General features: G+C 41.1%; 1 protein-coding gene across 5 annotated transcripts in view; it reads right to left on the reverse strand.

The window, feature by feature from the left end:
- Positions 1-206: 206 nt before the first annotated feature.
- Positions 207-26,262, reverse strand: part of LOC143403280 (protein DDI1 homolog 2) — a 40,087-nt gene continuing 14,031 nt past the window's right edge. The window contains exons 3-10 of one of the 5 annotated variants that reach the window (XM_076861232.2): positions 26,012-26,251; positions 23,886-24,012; positions 21,029-21,156; positions 16,868-16,996; positions 11,108-11,211; positions 9,157-9,346; positions 6,800-6,859; positions 3,957-4,042 (exon numbers count right to left, since the gene is read on the reverse strand). In XM_076861232.2, the coding sequence (XP_076717347.2) occupies positions 6,843-6,859; positions 9,157-9,346; positions 11,108-11,211; positions 16,868-16,996; positions 21,029-21,156; positions 23,886-24,012; positions 26,012-26,251 (935 nt within the window). In that variant the 3' untranslated portion in view covers positions 3,957-4,042; positions 6,800-6,842. Of the gene's footprint in view, positions 4,043-6,799; positions 6,860-9,156; positions 9,347-11,107; positions 11,212-16,867; positions 16,997-21,028; positions 21,157-21,927; positions 23,272-23,885; positions 24,013-26,011; positions 26,252-26,262 lie in introns of those variants that run through there. The other 4 variants (XM_076861228.2, XM_076861230.2, XM_076861229.2 and 1 more) reach the window with 4 other exon arrangements.

The following is a 26,262-nucleotide window of genomic DNA, read 5'->3' on the forward strand; positions in this document are numbered from 1 at the left end:
CATGTACATACATAAAAAGCTACTGTAATGAAATCTTTTTCCAGACTGATATTACATATCCCACTTGGAAGTAATTCCCAAATATCCATGTTGTAAAAACTCAGTGGCCATGGCTCACCAAGCAAGCTGCGAGCCCATCTTCCCAGAGGGCCTTTGGAGAGAAGTCTACTATCATCAATAAATTCCCACCCACCCCACCCTGCGGTCCCAAGGATTTATAGGCTTGAGACACCCCCAAACCACTACCCATAAAGCAGACAAGGGGCCCTGCTGCATTGCTGCTGGAATTTGTCTCAATCATAGCACCAACTCCTCAGTACAATCACAGCTTGAAGAGTCAGCCGACAAACCCTCTGAGCAGTTTCCTAGTGCATCTCCCATCTTTGGTGTAGGGCAGGCAAAGGGTCCACAACATGCGGCTGTCGACAGGAGCACCCTAAGGGCAACTGGCTGACCTGCTGTTCAGGGCAACCTCTGGAAAGCAGTGAACCATGACTCTTTCCGTCAGCCTTTTGCTCACTTTAAAAAGGATCATGTATGTGACTTGCCATCCCCTTGCTGAACTCTCTCAGCACACATACAAACAAGCAAAAAGAAACTGGGATGGGGAGTCGGGAAATGCCTCTAAGCACCCCTAAATTAAAGTTCTAATCAAAAGCTCCTGAGATATGAGCCTCCATTTTGGTTGTGCTCAATGACTTGAATTCCGATGGGAAGAATGGGTTTTCAGAGATTTTAGACAAAATCATTTAACATGAAGATCAGAAATCAATCTATGAAAGCTTCTGGTTCAAACAAGTTGCAAACTATAACCTGAAGTCAGGGATTATCATTCTCAAAATTCTTTTCAAGAAAACCAAGATTTCAGATTCCTGCTAGGTCCTAGGAGAACAGTTTATCTTCCAGAAAAGTTACCAATAGTTATCCAATAGGATTATTGCACAGTGGGGCCCACAGGACAATGACTTCCAAGGGCTAGTCTTTATATTAAAAAAGGCCACAATAAATACGTCTATATATTATGCCCCACGCTAACTTGACATGGTAAACATAAATATAAGTCTTGCTTAAAAAGAAACTCCTGAGGAAAGAAAGGGATGGAAAACTCTACCAAGGCCACTTGGGTCAGAAACTACAATTACTATTTTCACTGCCACGAAGGACAAACAGACTGACCATTCTAAGCACCAAGATGAACCAGAGACAAGGTACCTATCACACTTCAGTGTTATGCTCAGATCACAGTCCAAAGCAAGCTCTTCAACTTCCTAGAAGACAGGTTAGAAATGAAGTAGGCTGCTGGCATTCAACTTGTTGGTGGAATCTGCCTTCTTCCTCAGTCATTAAGGGCTGAGATGTCAGTGAGATGCTCACAAACCCAATCTCTAGTAAGTTCCAGTGTTTACCTACTCACTCAGTCCTTGACATTTACAAAGGGAGCTACGATTGGGTCTTTCTTCCTTCCCTTTTTAAATCTGGGTAGCACCGTGTTTCTCTCTCCACCATACCCCATCCAATGTCGTAAGATACCTGGCAAGCAACTCACGCAGCAGCCTGTGACGCTCAATGCAGCCTGAGCCTCAAACCCTTCTGCTCACCCTATTAAAATGTCAAAGCCTGAGTACACAAATAAAAACATACTGCTCTAGGAAATATTAACTGAATTATTTGTTTCCTATTATAATTGGTTAATCATGACACATAGACAATGGGTATGATTCCAAACACCAAACTGTGTGGTCAAGTTTCTACACTGACGACTGAGTCAACAAGCCATCCCTGCCTACAGCACAGCCGCGGCATGAAGCCGGGCAGTCTCTGTTGCCTGGGTGGTGGGAGTTCTCATGGCTTCTGCTTTTCAAAGCATTCACTCTCATTCTAAAATGGTATGCTATACACAAAACCTCCATTTTATTCCAGAATACATCATCTTCAGAGAATAAAAAGCTTTTGTATGCACATTCTGCCAATACATTTAAAAAGGCCCAAATTTTAACAAGTAATATAGACAAATTCATCAGACAAGAGATCATAAATTACTTTGGCCGAAAAAAATCTTTAAAAAAAAATCTGGCTCAACATTCTGCTTGCAGGTCTCTACATGTACTGTGTGTGTGTGTATGATATGAGTACGTGTGTGTAGGGAGCTTCGGTTAAGGGAATGGAGTACGGGCTAGCCCACCTTCCCATAGTTACGTAGGAACTACAATGTTCTTTGCTAGCAAAACAAGAAGTGCAAGGTCTGCATTTCCACCGACTCGATGCAGAGCCCCAAGAGCTTCCTGCAGAGTAAAGCCGGCACGGAGAATCCGGTCAATATCTGTGGCAGGAAAGACTAATGGTGGAAGAATGGAGGGACTTGATGGATGGCTGGTAAGTGGCTCTAATTCGAGAAACGGCCTTGCAGCTTCAGGGCAGACATTTTCTCTGGTTTCAGGTCTGGCTGTTATTGGATTCTGTCTGTCCTGACCCAAGTCTTTAACCAAAATGAAACTGGATGGCGAAGTTTGCTCAGAAGTCTGACTGAGTGCATCCTCCTCACCTGCTACAAGTTTGGATGAAATTTCTGCACCTAAGGTACAGTGTAACTGATTAGATGATTCAGCTGAGGGTACAGTGACACAGCTGCTCTCAATTCCTGACTCCTTAGATTTGGGGACACTTTCCTTGTCAGCCAACAGGCTATCACCTGGACCCCTGAAGTTAGTATTTCCCACACCTTCTATTCCAGTTCCAGGGACAGTGCCCAAGTTTTCCATCTCCGCTGATACAGACCTGGCCTGATAAAAGGAGACTTGTGAACACTGTTCACTGTGGCTCAGATGCTCATTTTGGGTCCATCTTTCTGAAAAGCCCTTAATACCTGTTTGGCTCTTGGCTCCTTTTTCTGATTGACAGACAACTTCTTCAGACACACTCTCAGAAGCTGGCTTATTACTAATGACTAAAAGTTCATGAAGCTCTTTCAAGGCTGCTGTTACAGATGAACAGGACTCTTCTGCTGCCTCCACAGAGGGCTCGCAACTGCCACAGAGACTCAGAGAGTGGGGGTAGCTGCTACATTTGTTGTTTGTCCCAGACCTTTCAGCACTGCTTTCTGGGGGCTGTAAATCCTGAGTGGAAACAGAACTATTGAGACTTCCCGGCAAGGGGTTACATTTTGATATTTCTACTTCCATCAGGGGGTTACCGGAAGGGAGGTCACATGCACCAACACTCTCGGGGCTGCCTGCTGAGTTAAGAACAGCAACTAGGGACTGTTCGACTAGATCTATTTCCATAAGCGTTTCTGAATCTGTGCAGCCAAAGCGTCCTGAAAGTAGGAAACTTTCTTTTGTACTTTGAAGATCCACACTCTGCTGTAGCCCATCTCCTTTCATTGTAGTTTCCAAAGATATTTCTTGTTGGTCCTGCTGCCTCTCTTCAGGAAGTTCATGAAGGTCCCTCATGTCACAAAGATGTTCTTGGTCACGTGGAGCATCATGCTGTACAGCTTCATGTGGTTCGTTCTCTGGTTCTTCGTGAGGCTGAAAGCCAATTACTTGACTCAGGTTCTGATTTTCTGGAGGCCGACTCTTTTCACCTATAGCCACCTGTGACTCATGCATCCTTGTAGCTGTGACACATAAACTAGCTTCCTGTCTTGTGTGGAGACAACATTTGAGGCCCTGGGTGCTTCTTTCAGCAGATTTCTCCAGATTATCTGCAACAACTGCTTCTTCTGATGAATTATGCAAAGGCATAGCTGGACACTGGTCTGTAGAGGAAGCAGGACCAGAAAAATCTTGCAGAGGAAGATGTTCTCTTTTTTGGGAGTTTATCTGGAATTCAGCTGAAGCTTTCAAAGCCTTCACAGCTTTAGGTTCGATGCTATCTGGGTCACTGGGCTTGGTAGGGCAGACCGAAGCAGAGACAGAGCGAGCAAGACTCGTAGGATTGCCAATCTCAGGACTCTGTCCTGAAGAAGGGGCTGGATGGTTCAATCCATCTGAAGTTGGTAAGGATGACATTCCCAGTGAGGTAGATTCTTTACCACTTTTCTCTGTAACAAAAGGGAAACCAATAAGATTAATTAACAAATAAGAAACGTCACTAAATTATCAGATACAAATTTAAACAGGATAATAAAATTGGGACCCTAGTTCTGGGGTTGTGGCTTAGCAGTAGAGCATTTGTCTAGCACATTCAAGGAACTGGGTTTGATCCTCAGCACCACATAGAAATAAATAAATAAATAAAATAAAGGTATTGTGTCCAACTGCAACTAAAAAAATAAATATTTAAAAATAAAATATAATTGGGACCATAAACTTGGAATTCTCTTATATACTCTTTTAACACTCATTATGGCTAGGTCAGCGCTCAGGTCTGAAGAACACTTACTTGTCTTTATTCCAGTTAGTCTAGAACTCTAGAATCCTTAAGAGTGTTTTCTTCACCATTCACCCTAAAATTACCTGAACACTTGTTAAGCATGCAAACTCTGAGGTACCATCCTCAAGCAGAACCAAGAATCTACATTTTCAATAAGCTCCCTAGGTGATTTTTTTTTTGGGGGGGGAGGGAGAAGTACTAGGGATTGAACTCGGGTCCTTGACCACTGAGCCACATCCTAGCCCTGTATTTTATTTAGAGGCAGGGTCTCACTAAGTTGCTTAGTGCCTTGCTTTTTGCTGAGGCTGGCTCTGAACTCTCAATCCACCTTCCTCAGTCTCCATCAGGGATTACAGGGATTATAGGCAGGTGTGCGCCACTGTGCCCAGAGCCCCGCTTCCCCCAAGTGATTCTTAAGCACATCACGGATCTCAGGAATCCTCACGCTAGAATGATTTGTGGGTCCACACACATTTTTGTGTTTCAAATGTGAACACTATAATTACAAAACAGAGTCCAAAACCAGGTATACTTGAGATGGAGCAGGAATTATAAAGAGAAAGCAGAATTTACATAATGCTTGCAGGCCTCCAGAATACAAAGAAGCAAATGTTCTGTTTTATTTCTAGCCAGACTCCCCCAATCATGGTAAAACTGTGTGAGCATCTGACTCAGAAAACAAAAGTAAAGAATAGACATTAAAACCCAATCATTATCCTAAGAAACACTGCAACTTTAAAAGGATCATCAGTTATCACATTAATAGAGCACAACTAAATTAAGACCACTGAAGTACATTAAGGACAGGGGATTCCCCAGGGACAGCAGCGTAGGGAGATCATCGCCGTGTGTCAATAGACAATCTAGGTTCGATGAAATTTACTCAAGTAAGACACAGGCTTAAACACTAGCTCAAGTCAGATATCATAACACCACCATTAAGCATCAGTTTCAACCCTCCTGATGTGGATCCAGTTAAAAGTTCACCTCTACGCAGATTCTAGTACCTGTAGTTAAAAGTCCAAGGGCTGCTAAGAAGGCTGGCCACTATATATTCTATCTGGTTAGATGCAATTAAAATGATTTGGGCTGAATGTTAGCTTCTAATATGGGAGCTTAAGAAGGCAGTCATGATTCAAACAGCTTTATGTCATTCCAAATACTGGTTAACAGGAAACATAAAGCACTGTGTCAGGAAGTTACTAACTTCTTATAAAACAATCTTACCTTATTTATAGTTTAGTAGTAAGCAGGAAAACAACACGTCTCAGTGTAAACTGTTATCATTACAATCTAGGAAGTTATTATTTTTATGAATCTAACCAATAAGGCTGCCTCTGGAAGAAGTCCAATTTTGTACTAATGCTCACATAAAAAAGTGCACTGTATGGGGACGAGGAATATGGCTCAGTGACAGAATATCTGCCTAGCAAGAGTGAGTCCCTGGGTTTGATTCCCAGAACCACACATACACGTATGCACTTTTATTTCTCGCAATCCTCCTGCCTTAGCCTCCCAGGCCGATGGGATTACAGGCATGCGCCACTGTGCCCAGCATGCCAATTTTATAACCATGTGAGGTGAAGGGGAAAACAGCCTCACTGGGTTTCATACTGACCACGAGAATGGCACACAAACCCTCCAGAAGCTGAAATTTCAATTTCACCAGCCTAAGTCTCAACTGTAGGGAGGGATGGGCCAGGACTACAGGATGATTAGGAGAAGAGGACAAAGAAAATGGATATTAAGAATAATGAAATTATGAGGAATCTTATCCTGTTCTTACAAGGCAAGGGTTGGGAGAAGGAAAGTAAATGCTATGAGTCAATTACAACCAGCCTGTAAACCTTAGAAAAGAAAGTCCTATTGTATCACAAGAAATGGAAGTGGCTTGTTATTAATCCATGACCCTGGACAAGTCACTTGGCTTAAGTGTGCATTTCTTTTTCAAATAGAATGAAAATATCTGCATGCTGTAACTCCAGGTAATTGTGTGCAGTATTATTCTCAGGAAAGAGACTCATGAGCTCCATAAAAACAGACATCTCCAAAGACGAATATATATACATATATACATATATATATTTTTTGGTGGCACTGGGGATTGAACCCAGGGGCACTCTACCACTGAGCCACATTCCCAGCCCTTTTTTTGAGACAGGGTTTTGGCTAGGTTGCCGAGGCTGGCCTCAAACCTGTGATCTTCCTGCCTCAGCCTCCTGAGTAGATAGGATCACAGATGTGCACCAACACCTGGTGGTAGAGATAATGGACAATATACATACAAATGTCTATACAGGCCAGTTGTAAACAGAACAGGGTGAAATGGTGAATGGCAGAAGCTAACTTCTAAAATTGCAGATAACAGACTCTGAGACCATAGACATCAACTGGATGGAAGGCTAAGCACGGCGTCTGTAAATACCTGGTCTGGGCCCACTCCAGCCGCAGCACACACACCACATGCATCATGGCTTCTGACGCTCTGTTTGGATTAGGAAACAGACAAGCAAACCTGGGTTAGCACTGCAAGCTACACAGCATGCAGGGTTATAGTCTCCACGCTTTGGCCATCTTGAGACCAGGAACGAGCACAAAGTTGGGGAATGTTTCCAGGGTTTGGGCATCCAAAAGATTTGCTGGCTGCTTCAATTCTCAACAGGTAAAGCCAATGTGTCAACTTCAAGATACTTTAATTGAATGTGTAAAGAAATCAATTTTACACATCTACACATATAGAACTTCAGCAAATGTGTGAAAAGAGAAAAAAAGGAAATCTATTAGATGGAACTAGATGATAAGAAAATTGTCTCCGGGAATAAAGGTTAGTGAACATGTGTAAAAATCATTTTCCACATTTCTTAGTTGAGATTCATTTTTAGAAGAAACCAAACCTGACTTCTTCTATCCTGACTTATCTTCTTTAATTTTCACCATTAGAAAACAACAGATATAGATCCTACTCTAAATTAGTTTTCAATTCCTGGAAAAAAAATAAGTAGACTTTGATATAAAGCATGTATCAAAGAAACAGCTTTTCCAAAATATGTTCACCTAAAAACCAAGAGTTTTGAGGGGCTGGGGATACAGCTCAGTTGATAGAGGGCTTGCCTTGCATGTACAAGGCTCTGGGTTCAGTCCCCAATACCCCCCTAAAAAAAATTGATTTTGGGGGAGTGGGGGTACAGAGGCTGAAACTAGGAGTGCTTAACCACTGAGGAACACCCCCAGCCCATTTTTATATTTTATTCAGAGACAAGGTGTCGCTAAATTACTGAGGCTGACTTTGAATTTGTAATCCTCCTATCTCAGCCTCCTGGGCCACTGGAATTACAGGCATGTGTCACCACACCCAGCCATAATTTTGATTTTAATGATACTGGAAAGTAATATTTCCAAAAAAATAGGACCTGGTATTACAGAATTATTTCACTAATTAAACTTAAGAAAAAATAAAGATACCGTGTCTGTCTACAACTAAAAAAAAAAAAAAAAAAGAAAAGAAAAGAAAAGAAAAACCTTAAAAAATGACATGGATAAAAAGTGATTTCCTTTTAATTCTTTAAAATTGATACATACCCTTCACTGAGCTTAAAATATCTGTGGTATGTATTTTAATCCCCTAAACTTTTTATTAAAATAAAGTAATTATCAGAGAGGGTAATTATTACTTGCAGGTTAGAAAACACTGTTATCATCAGCTAATATTTCTCCAATATTAGCATCATAACTATGAGAGAAGAAATGGTAATATATCCTCTCATTAACACATGGTATTATCATTAAGCTGACAAATTACCCACCTACACCAAATGGTTAATTATGTATGTCCAACTCACTTAAGCATACAGTGCTGGGTGTAAGAATAAAATGACTGCTTGTTGTTCAAAATTCTCCCCTTCCTTCAAAATATTTACACTGCAACTACAACTACTTTCCAGTAAAGTGTGGCAAAATCTGCCTAAATTTTAAAGTTTGTTATCTTATCCACGCGAGAAAGCTATTCCCTGAACTGATAACTCGAGTACATTTTACTGTATTAGAAAAAGCAATGTGTGAGATTAGTCATACTTATAAATTATTCTGGCTCAAGACTTTCAAATAACCCAAACTTGGAAGTGAATTCTTTTCAGCTTCTAGAAAATGAATCCCAGAGACACTGTTCTATTACAGGTGGGGATTTCAGCAAAACCGTATTGTTCCATTTTACCCAGCAGTACTGGCTCTGTCTTTAGGTTTAAACAGACTAAAACACTATAGACACTGAGAAAAAAGCATGAGTAACTTGACTACAATAGTTTATATACCGTTTTATGGCCTGACAACACCACTGTGATCTCAGAGCACAAAATGCTACATTTTGATGACTGTTCAGCTGTGATTCTCATTGCTGCTTTTTTTTTCTCTTTGGTGGTAGCATTTTCAGTAAATTTTAAAACTTGAAACTGCTTAGTCATAATTACAATGCTACTATCCAAAATAAATGAATTAAGGAAAGGAAAGAAAGTTTTAGGGAAATACTGCTGAACTTCAAAGTGTCTGTTTACTGTTATAATTTCCTTTAGGGAAAAAAGATGTTTTAAGAAGCCTACCAGAATATGAACTTGCTGTTTCTTGATCTGCTAACATAGAGTTTCTCTTTATTGGATAAAGAGATGGGAAGAGGCAGTAAGAAGACAGACAATGAGCACATCTAAAACCGATGGTGAGACTCATTACAAATGGAAAAGGTCCTTACCCCCACTGATACCACAAGCAATAAGAGCTTGACCATCCAAATACCTGCATCCTCTGCTGATTTTTGAATGGCTTCTGCTAATTCCTGGTCTGCAATCTCCTCTGGCCGCACATCCTCTCGCCCAGCCCCATATGCCAACCGGGCACACTCTGGTAGCTCTCCCTCAGGAAGGAATGTGGTCTGTGAGCCTGTGGTGCCGATCACCAGTACATTTTTCTTGAGGTCAATGGAACACTTAGGAGGAAGAAATGAAATGACCAGAGCAGATAAAGCACCAAGCAGAAAAAGTATGATCCCGAATTTAAAACTCCATTCACAAAAAGCAACAAGGACAGGGAGAGATGGCTGCAAAAAACACCCTACTTTTACTGGAAACTATTTAAATTTTAACCTTGGTGACATTGTCTGCTAAGTTAGATCTTTTTGTTTATTTTGAGATGGGCTCTTGCTATATTGCCCTGAACTTCTGGGCTCATGGAATCCTCCTCCCTTGGACTTCTGAGTAGCTGGGACTATAGGTGTGTGCCACCATGCCCCATTTAGAATTCTTTTTAATACTCAAAGTTTATAACAGGATAATTGTTACAGGATACACTTTTATATTTATTTGCCTTTAAAAAAGTATTTGATCACTTCTGATTATAAATTGAGACCATACTATTCATAGTTTTATACATTGCTTCTTTCACTTATTATACAAATTACAGCTTGAATTCTACCCCAATGGTCTCAAAAGTGATAGATGTACAAGGTGAATTTTAGAAAATATTTTTTATATTATGCTGTGTTGTTGCTTTGTTTTAGTTACCATACTGGAGATTGATCCAGGGGTGCTTTGCCACTGAGCCACATTCCCAGTCCTTTTAAATTTTGAGACAGGGTCTTGCTAAGTTGCTGAGGCTCACCTCAACTTGTGATCCTCCTGCCTCAGCCTTCTGGGTCAGAGATGACAAGCATCACTGTGCCTGGCCATTTCTGTCATTGCTGTATCAACTTAACATAGGATAGTTGCACACACATATATTTATAAAACTGGAGAGTTTTGGTTTATGCTATGACTAACATACAGAGAAAGATAGTAAAAGTTAATGAATTAGGATTTATGTATACATATATACATAATGTTAAGTCAATACGATGCAAATTCTTTTCTAGGATTTTGGGGTGTTTGTGTGTGGTGTTGGGAATCTGACTCAGGGCATCACACACACTAGGTGAAAGCTATGCCACTTAACTGCATACCCAGCTGGAATTAAATTCTTAAATATTCAAAAATAACATGTGAGGTACATGCCTATTATCCTAGCAACTTGGGAAGCTAAGGCAGGAGGAATACAAATCCAAGGTCTAAGCTGTCTGAAAAAAATAGTAAGTCAAAGAAAAATGCTGGGCATAATAACTCAGTGGTAGTGTGCCCCTGGGTTCAATCCCCATTACTGAAAAAAGAAAAAAGACATAAAAATACCGACTACATATAAAAGCCCACTATGAAAGTTTTATTACCCAGTGAACACTATTTCTTTAATCATGGTGTTATATCTTAAATTATTAGGCTTCAGGCTAGAAATAAAAATATGACCATGAATTAATATATATTCAAATTATTGTCTCTATACTAAAAGAAGTTTAATCTTGACATTATCTATTGTACTTCCCTTAATTTGGAAGTTCTTCCAAGCACTATTTGATCAGCATCTAAGAATTACGAAAAATTTACTGAACTTAAACACTCACAGTAAAACTTCTTGAGTTCTAATCAGAATCTTAAAGCTACACTAGGAAACCAATTAACATGTGAACACAGAAAAAAGACTCAAGATTCCCAGAGAGATTTCACAAAGACATGCTATTTCTAATGATGCATCACTTCAACCTTGGAATGACAATCAACTAAGGATTGACTTTGTAGGTATGAAAGTCATGCTTCTTGGTTTTGCCACAGAGATAATGGCCATAGAACACACAAGAAGTAGGTGCAAACAAGTTCTTCATTACCTGATGCCGTTTAAGCATGTCTAGTCCCAGAAGCATGTCCATGGGCTGCTCCTCAAGTATAGAGAAAGAACATGCCAGGAAATCACCTTCAATTTGAACCTGAGCTAAAGCACAAAGAAAACAGGTTACTGATGTTTGCTTCAAAAGACCCAGATGAACTCTGGAAATGAACTGATCATTATGTGTCTCACTTCCTGCAATCAATCAAAGCCAAGGCAAAGCATATTAACAGTTGAGTTAGCCTGAAAATCATCTGGGCAATTTAGCAGAACTGTCTCAAAAAATAAAATAAAATGTAGCTGGGCATGGTGCTCCATACCTGTAATTCCAGCAACTCAGCGTCCAGGCAAGAGGATTGCGAATTCTAAGCCAGCATCAGCAACTTAGTGAGATTCTTAATAACTTAGCAAGACTCAGTCTCAGACAGATAGATAGATAGATAGATAGATAGATAGATAGATATGGAAATGTGGGTCTGTGGTCAAACATCCCTGGGTTCAATTCCCAGTACCAAGAGAAACAGAAAATAAAAAAGATATTTCTCAGATTTAAAAAAAAGAGTATTTTGCTATCATTAAACAGCAAGCTGAAGAATATATAAAATTTATTATAGTAGAAAGTATAATAAACCCCACGTCAGGTACAGGGCACAACTTGGGAGCCTGAGGCAGGAGGATTGTCAAGTTTGAGGTCAGCCTCAGTACTTCAGCCTTGACTCAAGTAAAATAAATAGGGGCTGGAAGTATAGCTCAGTGGTACAGTGTTCAACTAGTACCTGGGCTCAAGCCCTGGTACTGCAAAAAACTTAAAACTGAAAGTTGGGACTCACTGTCTATTCCTCTAGTTAAGAGCCTCATGTACACCCACCCACCCGCCTCATTATCCTGGCTTTGTGTCAATCATCCCCAGCTTCTCCTTGTTTTTTGCCAGTTTTGTACGTATTTCTAAGCAGCACATTACTTCCTAGTTTTGAACTAAGATTTACCTCTTTTATTAAAAAAAGGCTGGGGGGCGGGGGCGGCTGGCTGGGGGGCGGGGGCTGGCTTAGTAGTAGAGCACTTGCCTAGCATGTGTGAGGCACTGGGTTCGATTCTCAGCACCACATAAATAAACAAATAAAGCTCCACCGACTACTATAAAAATATATTTTAAAAAAATTTAGATACAGCCCAGCAGATGCGAATGCCTGCTCTACTCTCACTTTCAGCCCCCCCACCACTCCGCCGCAGCACAGCAAAGGTCAACAGCCCCCACTAGTGCCCTCACTCGCAGTGACTGAGCTCCTTCAGCAGCTACTGGTCTCTGCTGACCTGAGCAATGGGACTGTCACATGGTGTGTGGCCCCATTGTCTACCTGAACCTCTCTAAAATGCATTTTAGGAAGTAAAATCCCCAGGTTCTGGGGGTGCTGTGTCAACCTCACTAGGTGGTAGTGAATTATCCTCAAAAATGATTCCAGCAGAATGAGCTCCTGCTGCTCCATGTTCTCACCAACATTTGATAACAGATTTTAAATCTTTGCTAATCTGGCAAGTGAATTTGTATTTCCTGTATGAATAATAAGGTTGAGCAAATTTTCATATGATCATTAACTATTTGCATTTCCTCTTCCAGTGGAAAGATAGCTGAATTTCCTGTTCAATTACTGCCATAAATGTTCCTCTTTTCTCTCCCACCAAACTGGAGAACACAGATACAAACACAAACCCTTCATCAGTTATGTTAGTGAAGTTCTTTCTCAGGCTGTTCACGTTATTTGCAGTATTGCCCCTGCTCACATACTGGGGATTGAATCCAGGGGTGCTCTACCACTGAGCCACGCTAGCAGCGCTTTCTTTTTTTTAATTTGAGATCAAACTTGCAATCATCTGCTTCAGCCTCTGTCTGGAGTTGTTGGAATTATATGCATGTGCCACTGTGTCCAGCTCAAGTTCTTAATCTTAATGTGACTAATGGAACATAGTAAATAATTTCCTTCCTATCTTTTAAAGAACTCCTTCCCTACCAAGATATCCTTCTATATTCTCTTCCCAGAGCGCTGACTCTGCCTTCCCAGCTCTATCTTGACTCCACCTGGTCTGACTTGTGTCTATGGGGTGGAGCAGGGTCCAATTTCTAATCAATCCATTTTTCCACATGAACGCCCAAATGTCCCAGCAGCATTTTCTGAAACATGACCCCTGCTCTGTAAGGACAACATCTCTAATTCATCAAAGTTCAATTAAGCATAAGTATGTCCCTTTTGGTATCTTCTAGATAGTCTTTTGACTTGATATCTAGAACAAAGACTTATTCTAGAGCATCTTGCCTTTCTTGCTAAGTAACAGGCCCACACAAAATTTAAAATTAGCATACACAATCTTATTTAAAAAACCAGGATTTGGATGTTATTGTGACTCTGTAGACAAATATGGTAATTCTGATCTCCATTCAACAAGAGTGTCCTAATCCATGGGAAAGCTTTTATTTAGATTGTTATACAGGTTTTCTTTATATCTGTCATGCTAGAATTGCAAAACAGTCCACTCACAAGGACACAAGGGACTGGTATTTATTTTGTCTCTTGGGGTACTAGAGATTAAACTTAGAAATGCTTTATCACTGAGGCACACACCCCACCTTTATTTATTCATCCATTTATTTATTTATTTGGGTGCTGGGGATTAAACTTAGAAGTGCCTTATCACGGAGGCACATATCCACCTTTTTATTTATTTGTTTTTTATCTATTGGAGACAGGATCTCGCTAAGTTGCTGAGGCTAGCCTTGAACTTGTGGTTCTCTTGTCTCAGCCTCCAGAGTGCCTAGGATTACAGCCTGCCTGGCATCTCCTATTATCTTCTCACAACCATGAAAAACCTGAGAATTCAGCCTCTAAAGCAACTAACCTGTACTATTTCTGCTCAATTCTTCACTCCTACTGTGCTTAGGACATGTAAGAACAAGGCATTTAAACTCTATTCTACACAAATCTAAGAAATACAAAGACCCTAATATACAGCCCATATAGTTCAAAACACAGGTTCAATTAAGCATGAAAGGAAAAAATGAACAGATAGAAAAGCTACCATTTGCAATAAACGTAACAATAAGAAAAGACATTTTTTTTCCAAAAAAAAAAAAAATTTTTTTAATTGTAGACAGGTATTTTATGTGGTGCTGAGGATCACATCCTGTACCTCACACATGCAAGGCAAATGCTCTGCCAACTGAGCTACAACCCCAGCCCCAAGAAACCACCTTTTTTTAATTTTCAAATTTAAGGCAGAAAATGAATAACATTTAATAGTATAGGAAAGTGGTGGGTAAACTAAACTGGTACAAGTTAGCAATATATGAAAAGCCTTAAGGCGTACACACACACACACACACACACACATATTTTAAGGGGCAGGTGGGTACCAGGAATTGAACCCAGGGGTGCTTAACCATGAGCTACATCCCCAGCCTTTTTTGTTTTTGTTTTTTAGGGACAGAGTCTTGCTAAGTTGCTTAGGGCCTCATTAAACTGCTGAGGCTGGCTTTGAACTTTGAACAAGATCCTCTTGCCTCCTGAGCCATTGGGATTAAGGTATGCATTACCATGCCTGGCTTCACATTCATTACTTTCACTTGGTAATCTCACAGGAATTTAGGCTAAGGAAAAACACTCAAAATGTGCATAAAAATCTACTGTCATGTTATACTAACAAAATATTGGTGTGTGTGTGGGGGGACATATCCCAAAAGCTGATCATTTAGCCCATAACAGAAAGCTATGCACTTATTTGACTGATTCTTATGAAACTTAAGAGTGACACTGGGAAAATGTTATGTTATTTTTTCTTAAAGCTGAGCAGAGCTGGATGTAGCGGTGCACACCTGTGCTCTCAGCAACTTGGAAATCTGAGACAGGAGCATGGCAAGTTCAAAACCAGCCTCAGCAACTCAACAAGATCCTGTTTCAAAATAAAAAATAAAAAGTGCTGAGGATGAGGCTTAATGGTTAAGCTCCCCTAGGTTCAATCCCTGGTACCCACCCTCACCCCAAAAAAGCTAAGCATAAAACAATATTCATTATATGACCACCTTTCACAAGCATGGGAGGGCACAGGGCTGGGGATGTACCTCAGAGGTAGAGCACTTGCCCAGCATGTACAAGGCCCCTGAGTTCAATCCCCAGCACCTCAAACCAAACCACAACACAAAACAACTTTGGAACTGGAAAGCAGATGACAGTGAAGAAAGTGGCCCAGTTTATATCTCAGACCCTATAAGGTCAAAGGCAGCTCTGCAAACAGGCGAAGGTGGCAGAAGGAGAAGACAGGTCAAGTATGAACAGGTCCAATCAGCTCTTGGGATGCCTCTTGTACTCTGCCAGGCTGGTTACCTTTCACTCCACTGGCAGACTTGAGTGTATATCCTAAAGAGGCGAAATGGGCTCTCTCAGCAGAGGTGGGTACAGAGAACAGCAAATACAAAGCAAGCACCTGACTGGAAACCAGGAGGATGAGGGAAAGATACTAGACTGACTTTTTGATCCACTTTCAGACCATCCTTCAGTTAAGATATCAAGCACCATGGATGCTCACCCAAATAACCATTCATATAGACTGGAATGTCCCTAGAACTGAAGGACGTGAGTTTCCAGATTAAAAAGTTCATCAAGTAGCCAGTGCAAGAGATGGACAGCCGTACCTCAGTACATCAAAAGACTCAAGTCAAAGAGAAGGTCTACAAGCTACAGGACAAAAAAAAAAGGACCAAGACCATACAGCTGCTCTTCAGCAACACTGAAAATGCTAAGGGTAAGGCACAATGTCTCAAAACTATGGACGGAAGGACTGTCTCAGTTGTACATTGCTTGCCTGGCACACACAAGGTGCAATCCCTAGTATAGCAAGAACAAATTTAAAAAAGGGAAAGACATGAGATTCATGTTAATACAACACAGCAGAGGAAAAAGGATTCTCAGGACACGATCAAGAGAAATTCCCAAACAGCAGCCACGGAGCAGGTCTAGAACCATTATCCAGGCTTTGAAAGAAGTGTACAGAACACTTGCATAATGAGGAAGTGTCTGGAGATGAGTGGCACATAACAAATTCACTCCCCAAAAGGACAATTAATAATTCCAAAAAAAAAAAAAAAAAATACACATAAAAAAGAAAAGCAATTATATTTAGTCAGTCTATCTCTCAAAAGCGTCTGCATAGTCATATCAGTAAACAGCAGTATAAACCCATTATGTAGAAATACGGAGGTAAACTCTGGATGCTGAAGCTGAGGCAGGAGGATCAAGTTTGAGATAAACCTCAGGAATTTACTGAGGCCCTAAGCAAGTTAGTGAGACCCTGTCTCAAAATAAAAAATAAAACCCACAGGGGATGTGGCTCAGTTGTAAAACAACTCTGAGCTCAATCCCCAGTACAAAAAAGAAAAGAAAGATGGGAGAGGGAGAGGGAGAGGGAGAGGGAGAGGGAGAGGGAGAGGGAGAGGGAGAGGGAGAGGGTGGGGTGGGGGTGGGGAGAAATCAGCCAAAATAATAGGGGTAAATACCTCTGGGGAGCAGGAAAGCAGGAAATATAAGTGTGTAGTCTAGTTTTTTGGTAACCATTGAAAACATGTACATATAATCTTGGTAAACACAGGATTTAGGGGAATTAAAGCTTGCTGAATCCAATGTACCCACAAGACAGATAGTTTGTCCAAAATCTTAAAATCTATCATTCTGTACATACCCTACAAAAATACAGCAACACCCAAGCAGCTTTCACTCACCTAGATGTACCCTTCCAATAATCTTCTGGGTGCCCACTCCTTTGGCAATCCCTGCCCACCGACGGTCTACCAGCCTCATTATATTACACCTCTCCGCACAAGCCTGGCTCATTATGGTCATCTGGGCACCTGAAGGGGGAGAGAAAAACATCAAATTATTTAAAAAAAAAAAAAAAATCCATATTTGTGGTAAGATTCACAATACAGCACTATGAACAAGGCAGCAGAAGAAATTATATCATTTGCAGGAAAAATGAATAAAATTTGAGAGTATGTATTTAAGCAAAATAAGCCCAAGTCAGAAAGTCCAGGGTCATGTTTCTCTCATATGCAGAAGCTAGAAAGGAAAAAAGAAAAGAAAGGATCTCATGAAAATCAAAGTTAGACCAGTGGAGGAAAGGATCCAGAGGGAGGGAAGGAGGGAGGAGGACCAGGGGAAATACTTGGGAATGAAACTGACAAAATTATATCGTCCTGTCATGTGTATTGGTAACAACGAATCCCACTGTTTTTAATCAATAGAGGGCTGGGGTCATGGCCTAGTGGTAGGGCACTTGCCTAGCATATGTGAGGCCCTGGGTTCGATTCTCAACACCACAGGTAAATAAATAAATAAAGGTCCATCATCAAAAATAAACTAACAAAACTTTATCAATAAAAAGCAAAAACTACCGGGGCTGAGGTTGAGGCTCAGCAGTAGAGTGCTCGCCTCAAATGTGTAAGGCCCTGGGTTCGATCCTCAGCACCACATGCAAATAAATAAAATAAGTATATTGTGTCTAACTACAACTAAAAAAAAAAAAAAAAAACAAAAAAAAACAACAACAAAAACTACCTAGAAAGGGCTTCCTAAAAGCTCAAACCATGACTACTATTTCTATAAACAAAAATGATAAAATACCACTAACAGTTTTCATGAAGCCTCCCTCCTTTTATTTTGGAGGCACTGGGGATTGAACCCAGGGGAGCTCAAACACTGAGCTACCCCTCTATCCCTTTTAATTTTTTATTTTGAGATAGGGTCTTGCCATCCTCTAGCCTCAGCCTTGCAAGTTGCTGGGATTATAAGTGTGCACCACTGTGCCTAGCTTCAAAGAGTATTTCTAAGCATTTCATCACTTTATTTTTATTTCAAATGTTGGGACACTAAAGCTCATCAACAAAAAATACATCCTGGGCTGGGGCTCAGTGGTAGCACACTTGCCTTGCATGTGTGAAGCACTGGGTTCAATTCTCAGCACCACATACAAATAAATAAGTCTATCAACAACTAATAAATAAATAAATAAATAAATAAATAAATAAATAAATAAATCCTAAGGCTAGGGATATAGTTTAGTGCTAATAGCACTTGCCTAGCATGCTGAAGACCCTGGATTTGATCTCCACTAACACACACACACACACACACACAAAACCAACCAACCAAACAAAAAAAATCCCTAACCCAAAAAACTATATTATCCCAAGAAATAGAAGTGAAGTCCTCATTCTGTGGGCCCAAATCAGGCCTTCTTCCTGTTAAAGTTGAGGCCATTTAGGGTATCTTCTCCTGTCTGTATGTATAGGTATTTAGCTGAAGGTGGCCCACATAAAAGACAACTTCCCAGGGCTGAGGTTGTGGTTCAGTGTAGAAAGCTCATCTAGCACATGTGAGGTACTGGGTTACTGGGTTAGATCCTCAGCACCATATATAAATAAATTAAATAAAGGTATTGAGTCCATCTACAAAAAAAAAAAAAAAAAAGACAACTTCCCCAATTTTCACCTATAGTCCTAACATCTCCCTTAAACTCTAGTTCCACATTCCTATGTGTTGGACATGTCTATCTCAGAGCCAAAAGGTATAAAATTTTTCTCCCTGCAAATAATTCTCACTTTGGATTTCTTTTTCTTTGCAATGAAATCATTTCCTTGTAGTCCTAAAACCTGGGCAGAACTCACTGTTGATTTCTCCCATGTTCCCTCTGCTCTCACACTCTGTCCTAAACATATAAACAAATAAATTCTATTTCTGACCTTTCCCTTTATTTTATTATCTTTTTTTTTTTTTTGTAGTTGTGTATGGACAGCATGCTTTACTTTATTTTTATATGGTGTTAAGGATTGAATCCAGTGCCTCACAAATGCTAGGCAAGAACTCTGCTGCTGAGCTACAGCCCTAGCACCAATCTTTCCCTTTCTAACCACAGCTATTGACCTAGCTCACACCCTCTCCTCTTGAAAATGGACTACCTCTCTGGCTTCCAAACCACTCTGTGGATGTGTAGTTTAAAGCAAGGAAATACTTATGACCCTTAGGGGGTACAGATTCTCCAGATCTGTCTCCGCCTTCTATTTTACTCAACTATCACCTTCAAATCATTTTTTCTCTCCCTTTTGAGTAGTCCTCAACGGTTTCTGCTCTGTGTTAAGACTGTCAAACCACACCCCAGTGTTTCTATCCAAGTCTTGCACTGCCCCTCCCCAGGTTGTCAAGAGCAGGACCTTGATCCCTTTGCCTCTAGCTCCCTTGGGTCCCTACCCTGCTACCTACAAGGCCCAATTCAAGACCTACTTTCCCCTAAGCAACTCCACCTCTCATTCAATCGAGCACATCCTGTTCAGTTCACCCATTAGAACCCTACCCCTGACTAGCACGGAAAGCTCCTGGCATTTGAGAAAGGAAAGACTCAACAAGGCCTAGAAATAGTCAAGAAAAAGGGATTTTAAGAGGGCAATCCTTTTTATTTCCTCCTTCCTCACCTTACTTCAAAATAGTTAATTAGTTGTTAATTAAATAGTTACAATAATTAAAGTAAGCACTCCAGGGTGAATGGCCCTTTCCTTGCTCTCCTGCCTCTTCCCACGCTTCAGCTTAAACATCCTCTCTTTGGGAATATGCTCTGCACGTTCCAGTCAGAAGGAGAATATGATCTTTATGCCCACCCAACACTCAGCTGGCTTGGCGCAATGGTGAAGAGTTCTGGCAATAAGCAGACCTAGGCATGAATCACACTCCACCACACATCAACTCTGCATGCCTAGGAGAGGACTTTACCTCTCCCAGCCATTTCCTTTCTGAAAAACAGGAACACAACTCTTGGGATGGTCTGAGGATGAAAGACAATGGCCTGATGGTACTCATGAATAGCTGGCATGGCGCTTGGCACATTACGGATGGGTGGTAAAGCAGGTTCCCACGTGGGTTTCTCTCTTGCACTCACGCCGGAGCCCTCTGAACCCTGGTGAGTAAGTCTTCCCACTGAGCACTCAGCACAGGCACTTTATCTCTAAAGCCCAATCATTAGATTTACTTCTCAAAGGGCACAATGGCTCATGCCTGTACTCTCAGCAGCTTGGGAAACAGAGGGAGGAAGATCACAAGTTCACCCTAGTCTCAGCAGCTTTGCAAAGCCCTAAGCATGAACCTGTCTTCATCGAGACCCTGTCTCTAAATAAAATATAAAAATGGGACAGGGATGTGGCTCAGCTGTCAATCCCTAGTAACAATACCCCACCCCACCCCCCGCCGAAAAAACAAAAACTCCCAAGAATGTTTGCATCTCAAGACACAAACTCATGACAACAGCTAAAGCAAGTATATGCTCAGGGTATCTGGTGAACAAAGGGAGGCCACTCATCTGAGCAGGGGCTTCTCTGTTCCAGGACTTGCCCTACTCTACAGCCTGGAATGAAACACAGAAACCAGGATGCCCAAGACACTTGGTCACACCCCAGGGGGCAGTCACAGTGTGCTCATGCTAAAAAGCAAAGAGTTACTATTGGGAGAAGAGGTGCAAATTAATAGATAGACTACCTTCAGCCCTGAGAGGCAAGCTCCCTTTCCTGCCTGGCCGCTAAGTTCTGTACCCTGTTTGGCCTGATACTCCTCACAGCTCCTGACCAGGTGCTGGCACACAGACCAGGTTGAAATATTTTTGACCTATACCTTACAGAGCTCCTCCCTGCAGCTTCTTATTCTAAATCTATTACTCCCAATTTCTTATAGAATTGCCTGAGAAAATTAGGGGTGCTAAATAAGGGGAGGCAGGAAGATAAAGGAGACACTGCAAAATAGAAAAATGGTTAAGAAGCAATTTAATAAATGATGTCTAAGCAAACACTCCAGGGTCAGATCAGGATGTGGGGGCACTGAGATACAAAAGATGGAGCCGTCACCTGAGTCAACAAAGGCTTTCACAGGGTGTCCGTTCACCTTGCAGTTGATATAGAGCATCACTACTTGGCCAAAGCTCTCCGGAGCCTCTTCCATGGCTATGGTCATGTTCTCCTCAATGTTCTGTTGCCTGTAACAAACCAAAACCAGGCGCACTGAAGCACCGTTTCCAAGAAGAGAGATCTGTTTCAAAGTCACGATGTTAACAACAGGTTTGTACATGTCTTCTGCGCTAACTAGAGCAGCTGAGTCATGGGATAGAAACTGGTGTTCTATCCTACAGAAGGGTTTAGTAGGAGGTGATGAGATCTGCAGCGGGCAGAAAATCTAAAGGCACCAAAATTACCCTCATGTAAAACAAATATGCTCAAAAGTAGGAAAATAAACTTCTGGAGGGCAGGGTCATGACCATCTTTATTATACAATGTTAGAATTTCATAAAAGCTCCAATTTTCACTGAGGACTTACTGGGCAGTAAATATACTCCCCGAACCCAGCCCATTTAACACATTGCACCCAACACACAGGTACTTCGACTGTCTGAACTGTACTGGCTGTGTACACCTAACTCTACCTATAAAATGAGGATAATGATAATTTCCTCCCATCACAGGGGCTGAGAGGGGTAAAGCTAGTGGTGGAAGAGCAGATGTTCAAAACTAGTGGTGGAAGAGCAGATGTTCAAAACATGCCTCTATCTATTGCTGAAAGCTGCATACACTTACTATGGGTTCACCAGGCTCATCAAATCATTTCTTTAAAAATTCAGCATAACTAATTCTTATACAAGAGAAGCATGTAAAAGGGAGTCGTGGCTCACTCCAGCAACTCCCAACTTCATTCCCAACTTCTTCCTACAAGTACTACCAAATGCCACCAGGTCAGCAGTTGCACAACTTACCTGAAGAAACAACAGGATCCAAGATTGGTGGTAAACTACACTGTCAACCACGGGCTGCCAAACTGCAGCCCAGTATCAGTATGAGTTACCACATTTTTATGTGAACACAGCAACACCATGCACTTTACGTGTTGTCCACTGTCTATGGCTGCTCTTAAACAGCAGGGGCAGAGCTGAGTCCAGGCTCAGAGATCGTACGGCCGACGAAACCTAAAATATTTACAACTAGTCCTTTATGGAAAAGTCTGCTGACCCTTGCTCCAACCTACAATACTTGTCCTTTCTGTAATGACACTCCAGCTCAACTGAGCTGACTGCTTAATCAGGTGTTCTATAATAAAATATTAAACTTCCCAGAAAGTCAAAGGCACCCTTGTTTAATTTAGTTAGGCAAATAAGAAGGCTATTGCAGCTCAGAGTACACATACCCTATGTGACACGCCAGATAAAACTTTAATAGGCATTTGATATAATTACATAGATTTTATCCTGCTGCTCATTATTAATTTTAGAAATAACCTAAAACTCATTGTGTACCCTGATCCTGAATTGACTCCAATTCCAATTTAAGTTTTTAGCAAAAAATCCTCTAAAATAATACCAGTTACTTTGGCTATTCTGGGTTCTGTATATGAAGAGCTTCTTCAGAGGAACAAGGTTTTCTCCTTTCAAGAATGGATGCATTACTCAATTTCCTTTACCCCACCCATGGAAGGAAACATGAGCCATATGGACATGCTCCATTTCACTTCTGTTCTTCAACAGCTCGGAATTGTAGTTTGCCTATGACGCCTTCCCACCCCTTCTGCTTCCTGGGCTAAGCACAACTATTCTTGACCCGCCAGGTCTCCCTTATAGCCTCAGTGCAGTATCTTCTATATTGTGCTCTCCCTAGGTAGCTTTACTAGTGAGATATTTCTCAAAGATGCTTACTATCTCTCTCTCATACAATTAACAGAAGTCAACAAGAACATGAGTGAATAGCTCAGAACTATCAACTGATTTTGGCACACAATTCACCTTTCTTTGATTTCAAGTGTAGTCAAAGAAATAAGAAATAAAAGAGCATTATTTGACTTCCAAGTAACAGAAATACAAAAACCAAGTTAGGCCTCATTTAAGTGATCAAAGATAAGAAAATAGCCCCATAAAAGCCCCTATCCTACACAGTCTAACTGGCATACTGGTTCAGTTATGTTCTTCGTATTTAAACTAAGACCTTTATAATTAGTAACAGAAACTAAATTGGTGGGGAGGCTTAGCTGTTCTTCTATTCAAATAGCACCTTACTTGTGACTAGTGATGTGCCATGGCTGGCACTAGCAGACTGCACTTGCTTAGGCTCCACTCCTGAAGAATTCTGATCCATTAGAAGGGCCCATGCATCTGCATTTTTAAAAGAAGCTTGTGTGCTTTAATGCAATCCAAGGTGAGGACCACTACACCATAGAACTGGAGCTAGAAGTGAGTCCGGCTGTCAGCTAATTGGCCAGCACAAGAACAGCAAAGGAAAACAGTAGGATGACAGGGCCCCACCGAGCAGAGCTATTTTGTTAATCCAATCATCTTCAAGCCATGAATTTAATCAGGACACACACAACATGTCTAAGGAAAAAAATCAAATCAGCCTCTATAATCAGCCTAGCCATCTCACCAAATGGGGTTTCTACTTAGTCCTGGGGTCACCAACCTGGAGCTGAATCTATCTATGTGCTTAGTCTACTACCTTTGTAACACTTCTTGAAAAAAATGAAAGTCATTAAGTTAGACACCTGGACCTTTGTAATGTTGGATCAAAATGTGAGGAAAATAGAAGAATTACCTAAAAGACATGTTATTATCTCAACTTTGAAACAGGGAAGCTACCTCCAAGCAGATGTCCAGCCAATGCCAGATGTCCTGCAGTGTGGGAAACCCAGATGCTCTGAGGCTTGCTCTTAAGGTGAACAGATCATTACCTTATATCTTCTTCTATCTTTGCCTGAGCTTCAAGATCAAAGGGGTCAGCAGAAAAGAGACGAATTCTTTCTTGTTCTCTCCGGGCTCGGTCCTGCTGCTGCTCTACTAGAACCCTGGAAAATTTCTCTTCAAAAATAAGGGAGAAAAAATCTTAAGCTGCACTCTATTTGCATTATTTACCAGTAATTTTCCACACCAATTTTTTATTTGAGTGGTACTGGGAAGTAAACCCAGGGTTGCTCTACCACGTAGCTATATCCTCATCCATTCTAAGATAGTAGTCTTGCTAACTTGCCCAGGCCAGTCTTAAACTTGTGATCCTCCTGCCGCAGTCTCCTATGCAGCTGAAATTACAGGTGTGAGGCCACCATATCTAGCCCACACTAAACAATTTCTCAAAATTCGACTGTAAAAGATGTGTACAGAGGGGCTGGGGATATAGCTCAGTAGGTAAAGTGCTTGCCTTGAATCCCCTGGGTTGAATCCCCAGGACCACACACACACACACACACACACAAACACACACACAAAAGACATGGACAGGATGCCTAAAAATTTTTTGAAATGAGCATTTTCTTTCTAATTTCTGAGGCATCACTGTTTTTTCATTTAAATTCAGTACAAAGAAACACAGTATTTTCAGATGGGTGTGATAGTGCACACCAGCAATCCAATGACTTAGGAGGCTAAAACAGAAGAATCTCAAGTTCAATTTCAGTCTCAGCAACTTAGTGAGGTCCTGCCTCAAAATATAAGTAAAAAAAAAAAAAAAAAAAGAAACTGGCTCAGTGTACCTAGGGTTCAATCTCCAGTACTGTTAAAAAAGAAAAAGGGAAAAAACGAATTATCAAAAATCTTCCATTTTTGTAACAAGTTGCCCATTGTGTACTGTTTCTACTCAGATAACTTTTCAATTTAGCCAGTAAGGAATGACTGTCTGAATGGCACGTAAGTGTCTCTAAGCCTCCCTGCCCACTGTCCTCATTATCCTGTTACCTAAGAAAAAAACAGAGCACTCTATAATCCCCTTTCTCCTTTTCTATCTTCATTTCCTTGGTAACACTGTGCCTTAGGCCACATAAATTAAGTGCAAACCAATGTTAGTCTACCAGTGTATTGTGTGTACTGATGGGGAAAAAGTAGGAAAATCAGCAAACGGAAAACAAAACAAAAAATTACTGCTTGCTACAACAAGATGTAAGTATTTTGCCATTTTTTAAATGGTGGTGCATGAAATGTATAAACTTAAATGTGCTATAACCATCTTCTCTGGCAATTAGGTATGATAACCAAAGAAACCAAGGTCATGGTCATTTGAACTATTAGCACACACAATACGGCCAAATCCAAGAATTCAGTGAAGTAAAAAGTTAACACAAAGGGGGCTGGGGATGTGGCTCAAGTGGTAGCACGCTCGCCTGGCATGCATGCGGCCTGGGTTCGATCCTCAGCACCACATACAAACAAAGATGTTGTATCCGCCGAAAAACTAAAACTAAAAAATAAATATTAAAAAAAATTAATTCTCTCTCTCTTTCCCTCTCCTCTTAAAAAAAAAAAAAAAAAAAGCTAACACAAAGGATCATACACGCTATGATTACATATACAGCAAGTTCAAAAATATACAAAACCAATCTATACTGAGTATCCATTGCAGCCTCCGGGGGAGGAAAATGACTAGAAGGGAACACAAGGAAGCTTTCTAGAGTAAACAACAAGTTCTGTATCTTATTGGTGTTACATAGTTTGTCAAAACACAATGAATTAAAAACTTCAAATCTGTGTACTTCTCTGTAAGTAAACGCCACCTCAACTGAAAAATACAATTGAGGAAGGAATTATTTTGGTGTCCTAAACTAAAAGCTCTTCAGCTGGGATAAGCTCACTTCCTGGAGATCTTGAACTTGAAGATCTAACTGAGCAGGTCAAAATATCAGAACCTGGCTCAGTTGCTGCTAAAACAATGAGAAACAAAGTAGAGACCAGTTCAGAGGGTCTCAGTTCTACAGCCTACTACTGCCCTTCACGCAGCCTCGAACACTAGCACTGATTCACACCTCACACAAGACCACCAATATGGCCAACTAATCACCTCACCTCCAACCCTACACACATAGAAGCTTACCAAGATCTCCACTGAGCAGCGCCTCCGCCAGGGGCGGGTTGCGCTCCTTCAGCAAGGACAACTCGTGTGGATTGGCCAGCAGCATGTCTCGGAGCAGGGCAGGGTTGTCCAAGCCCTGAGGAGAGGATGTTGTTTCTCCAGGAGATGAGTGGGGCTGCTGTGCTCCTTGAGGCAGGTGCTGCCGGGGGCTCGATGTGCCAGGCACGGCTATACTACTGAAGTCTATCCGGGGTAGGTCTGCTGCGGGAAGA

This window comes from Callospermophilus lateralis, chromosome 7 (assembly GCF_048772815.1).
Source record: "Callospermophilus lateralis isolate mCalLat2 chromosome 7, mCalLat2.hap1, whole genome shotgun sequence".
Lineage (NCBI taxonomy): Eukaryota > Metazoa > Chordata > Mammalia > Rodentia > Sciuridae > Callospermophilus > Callospermophilus lateralis.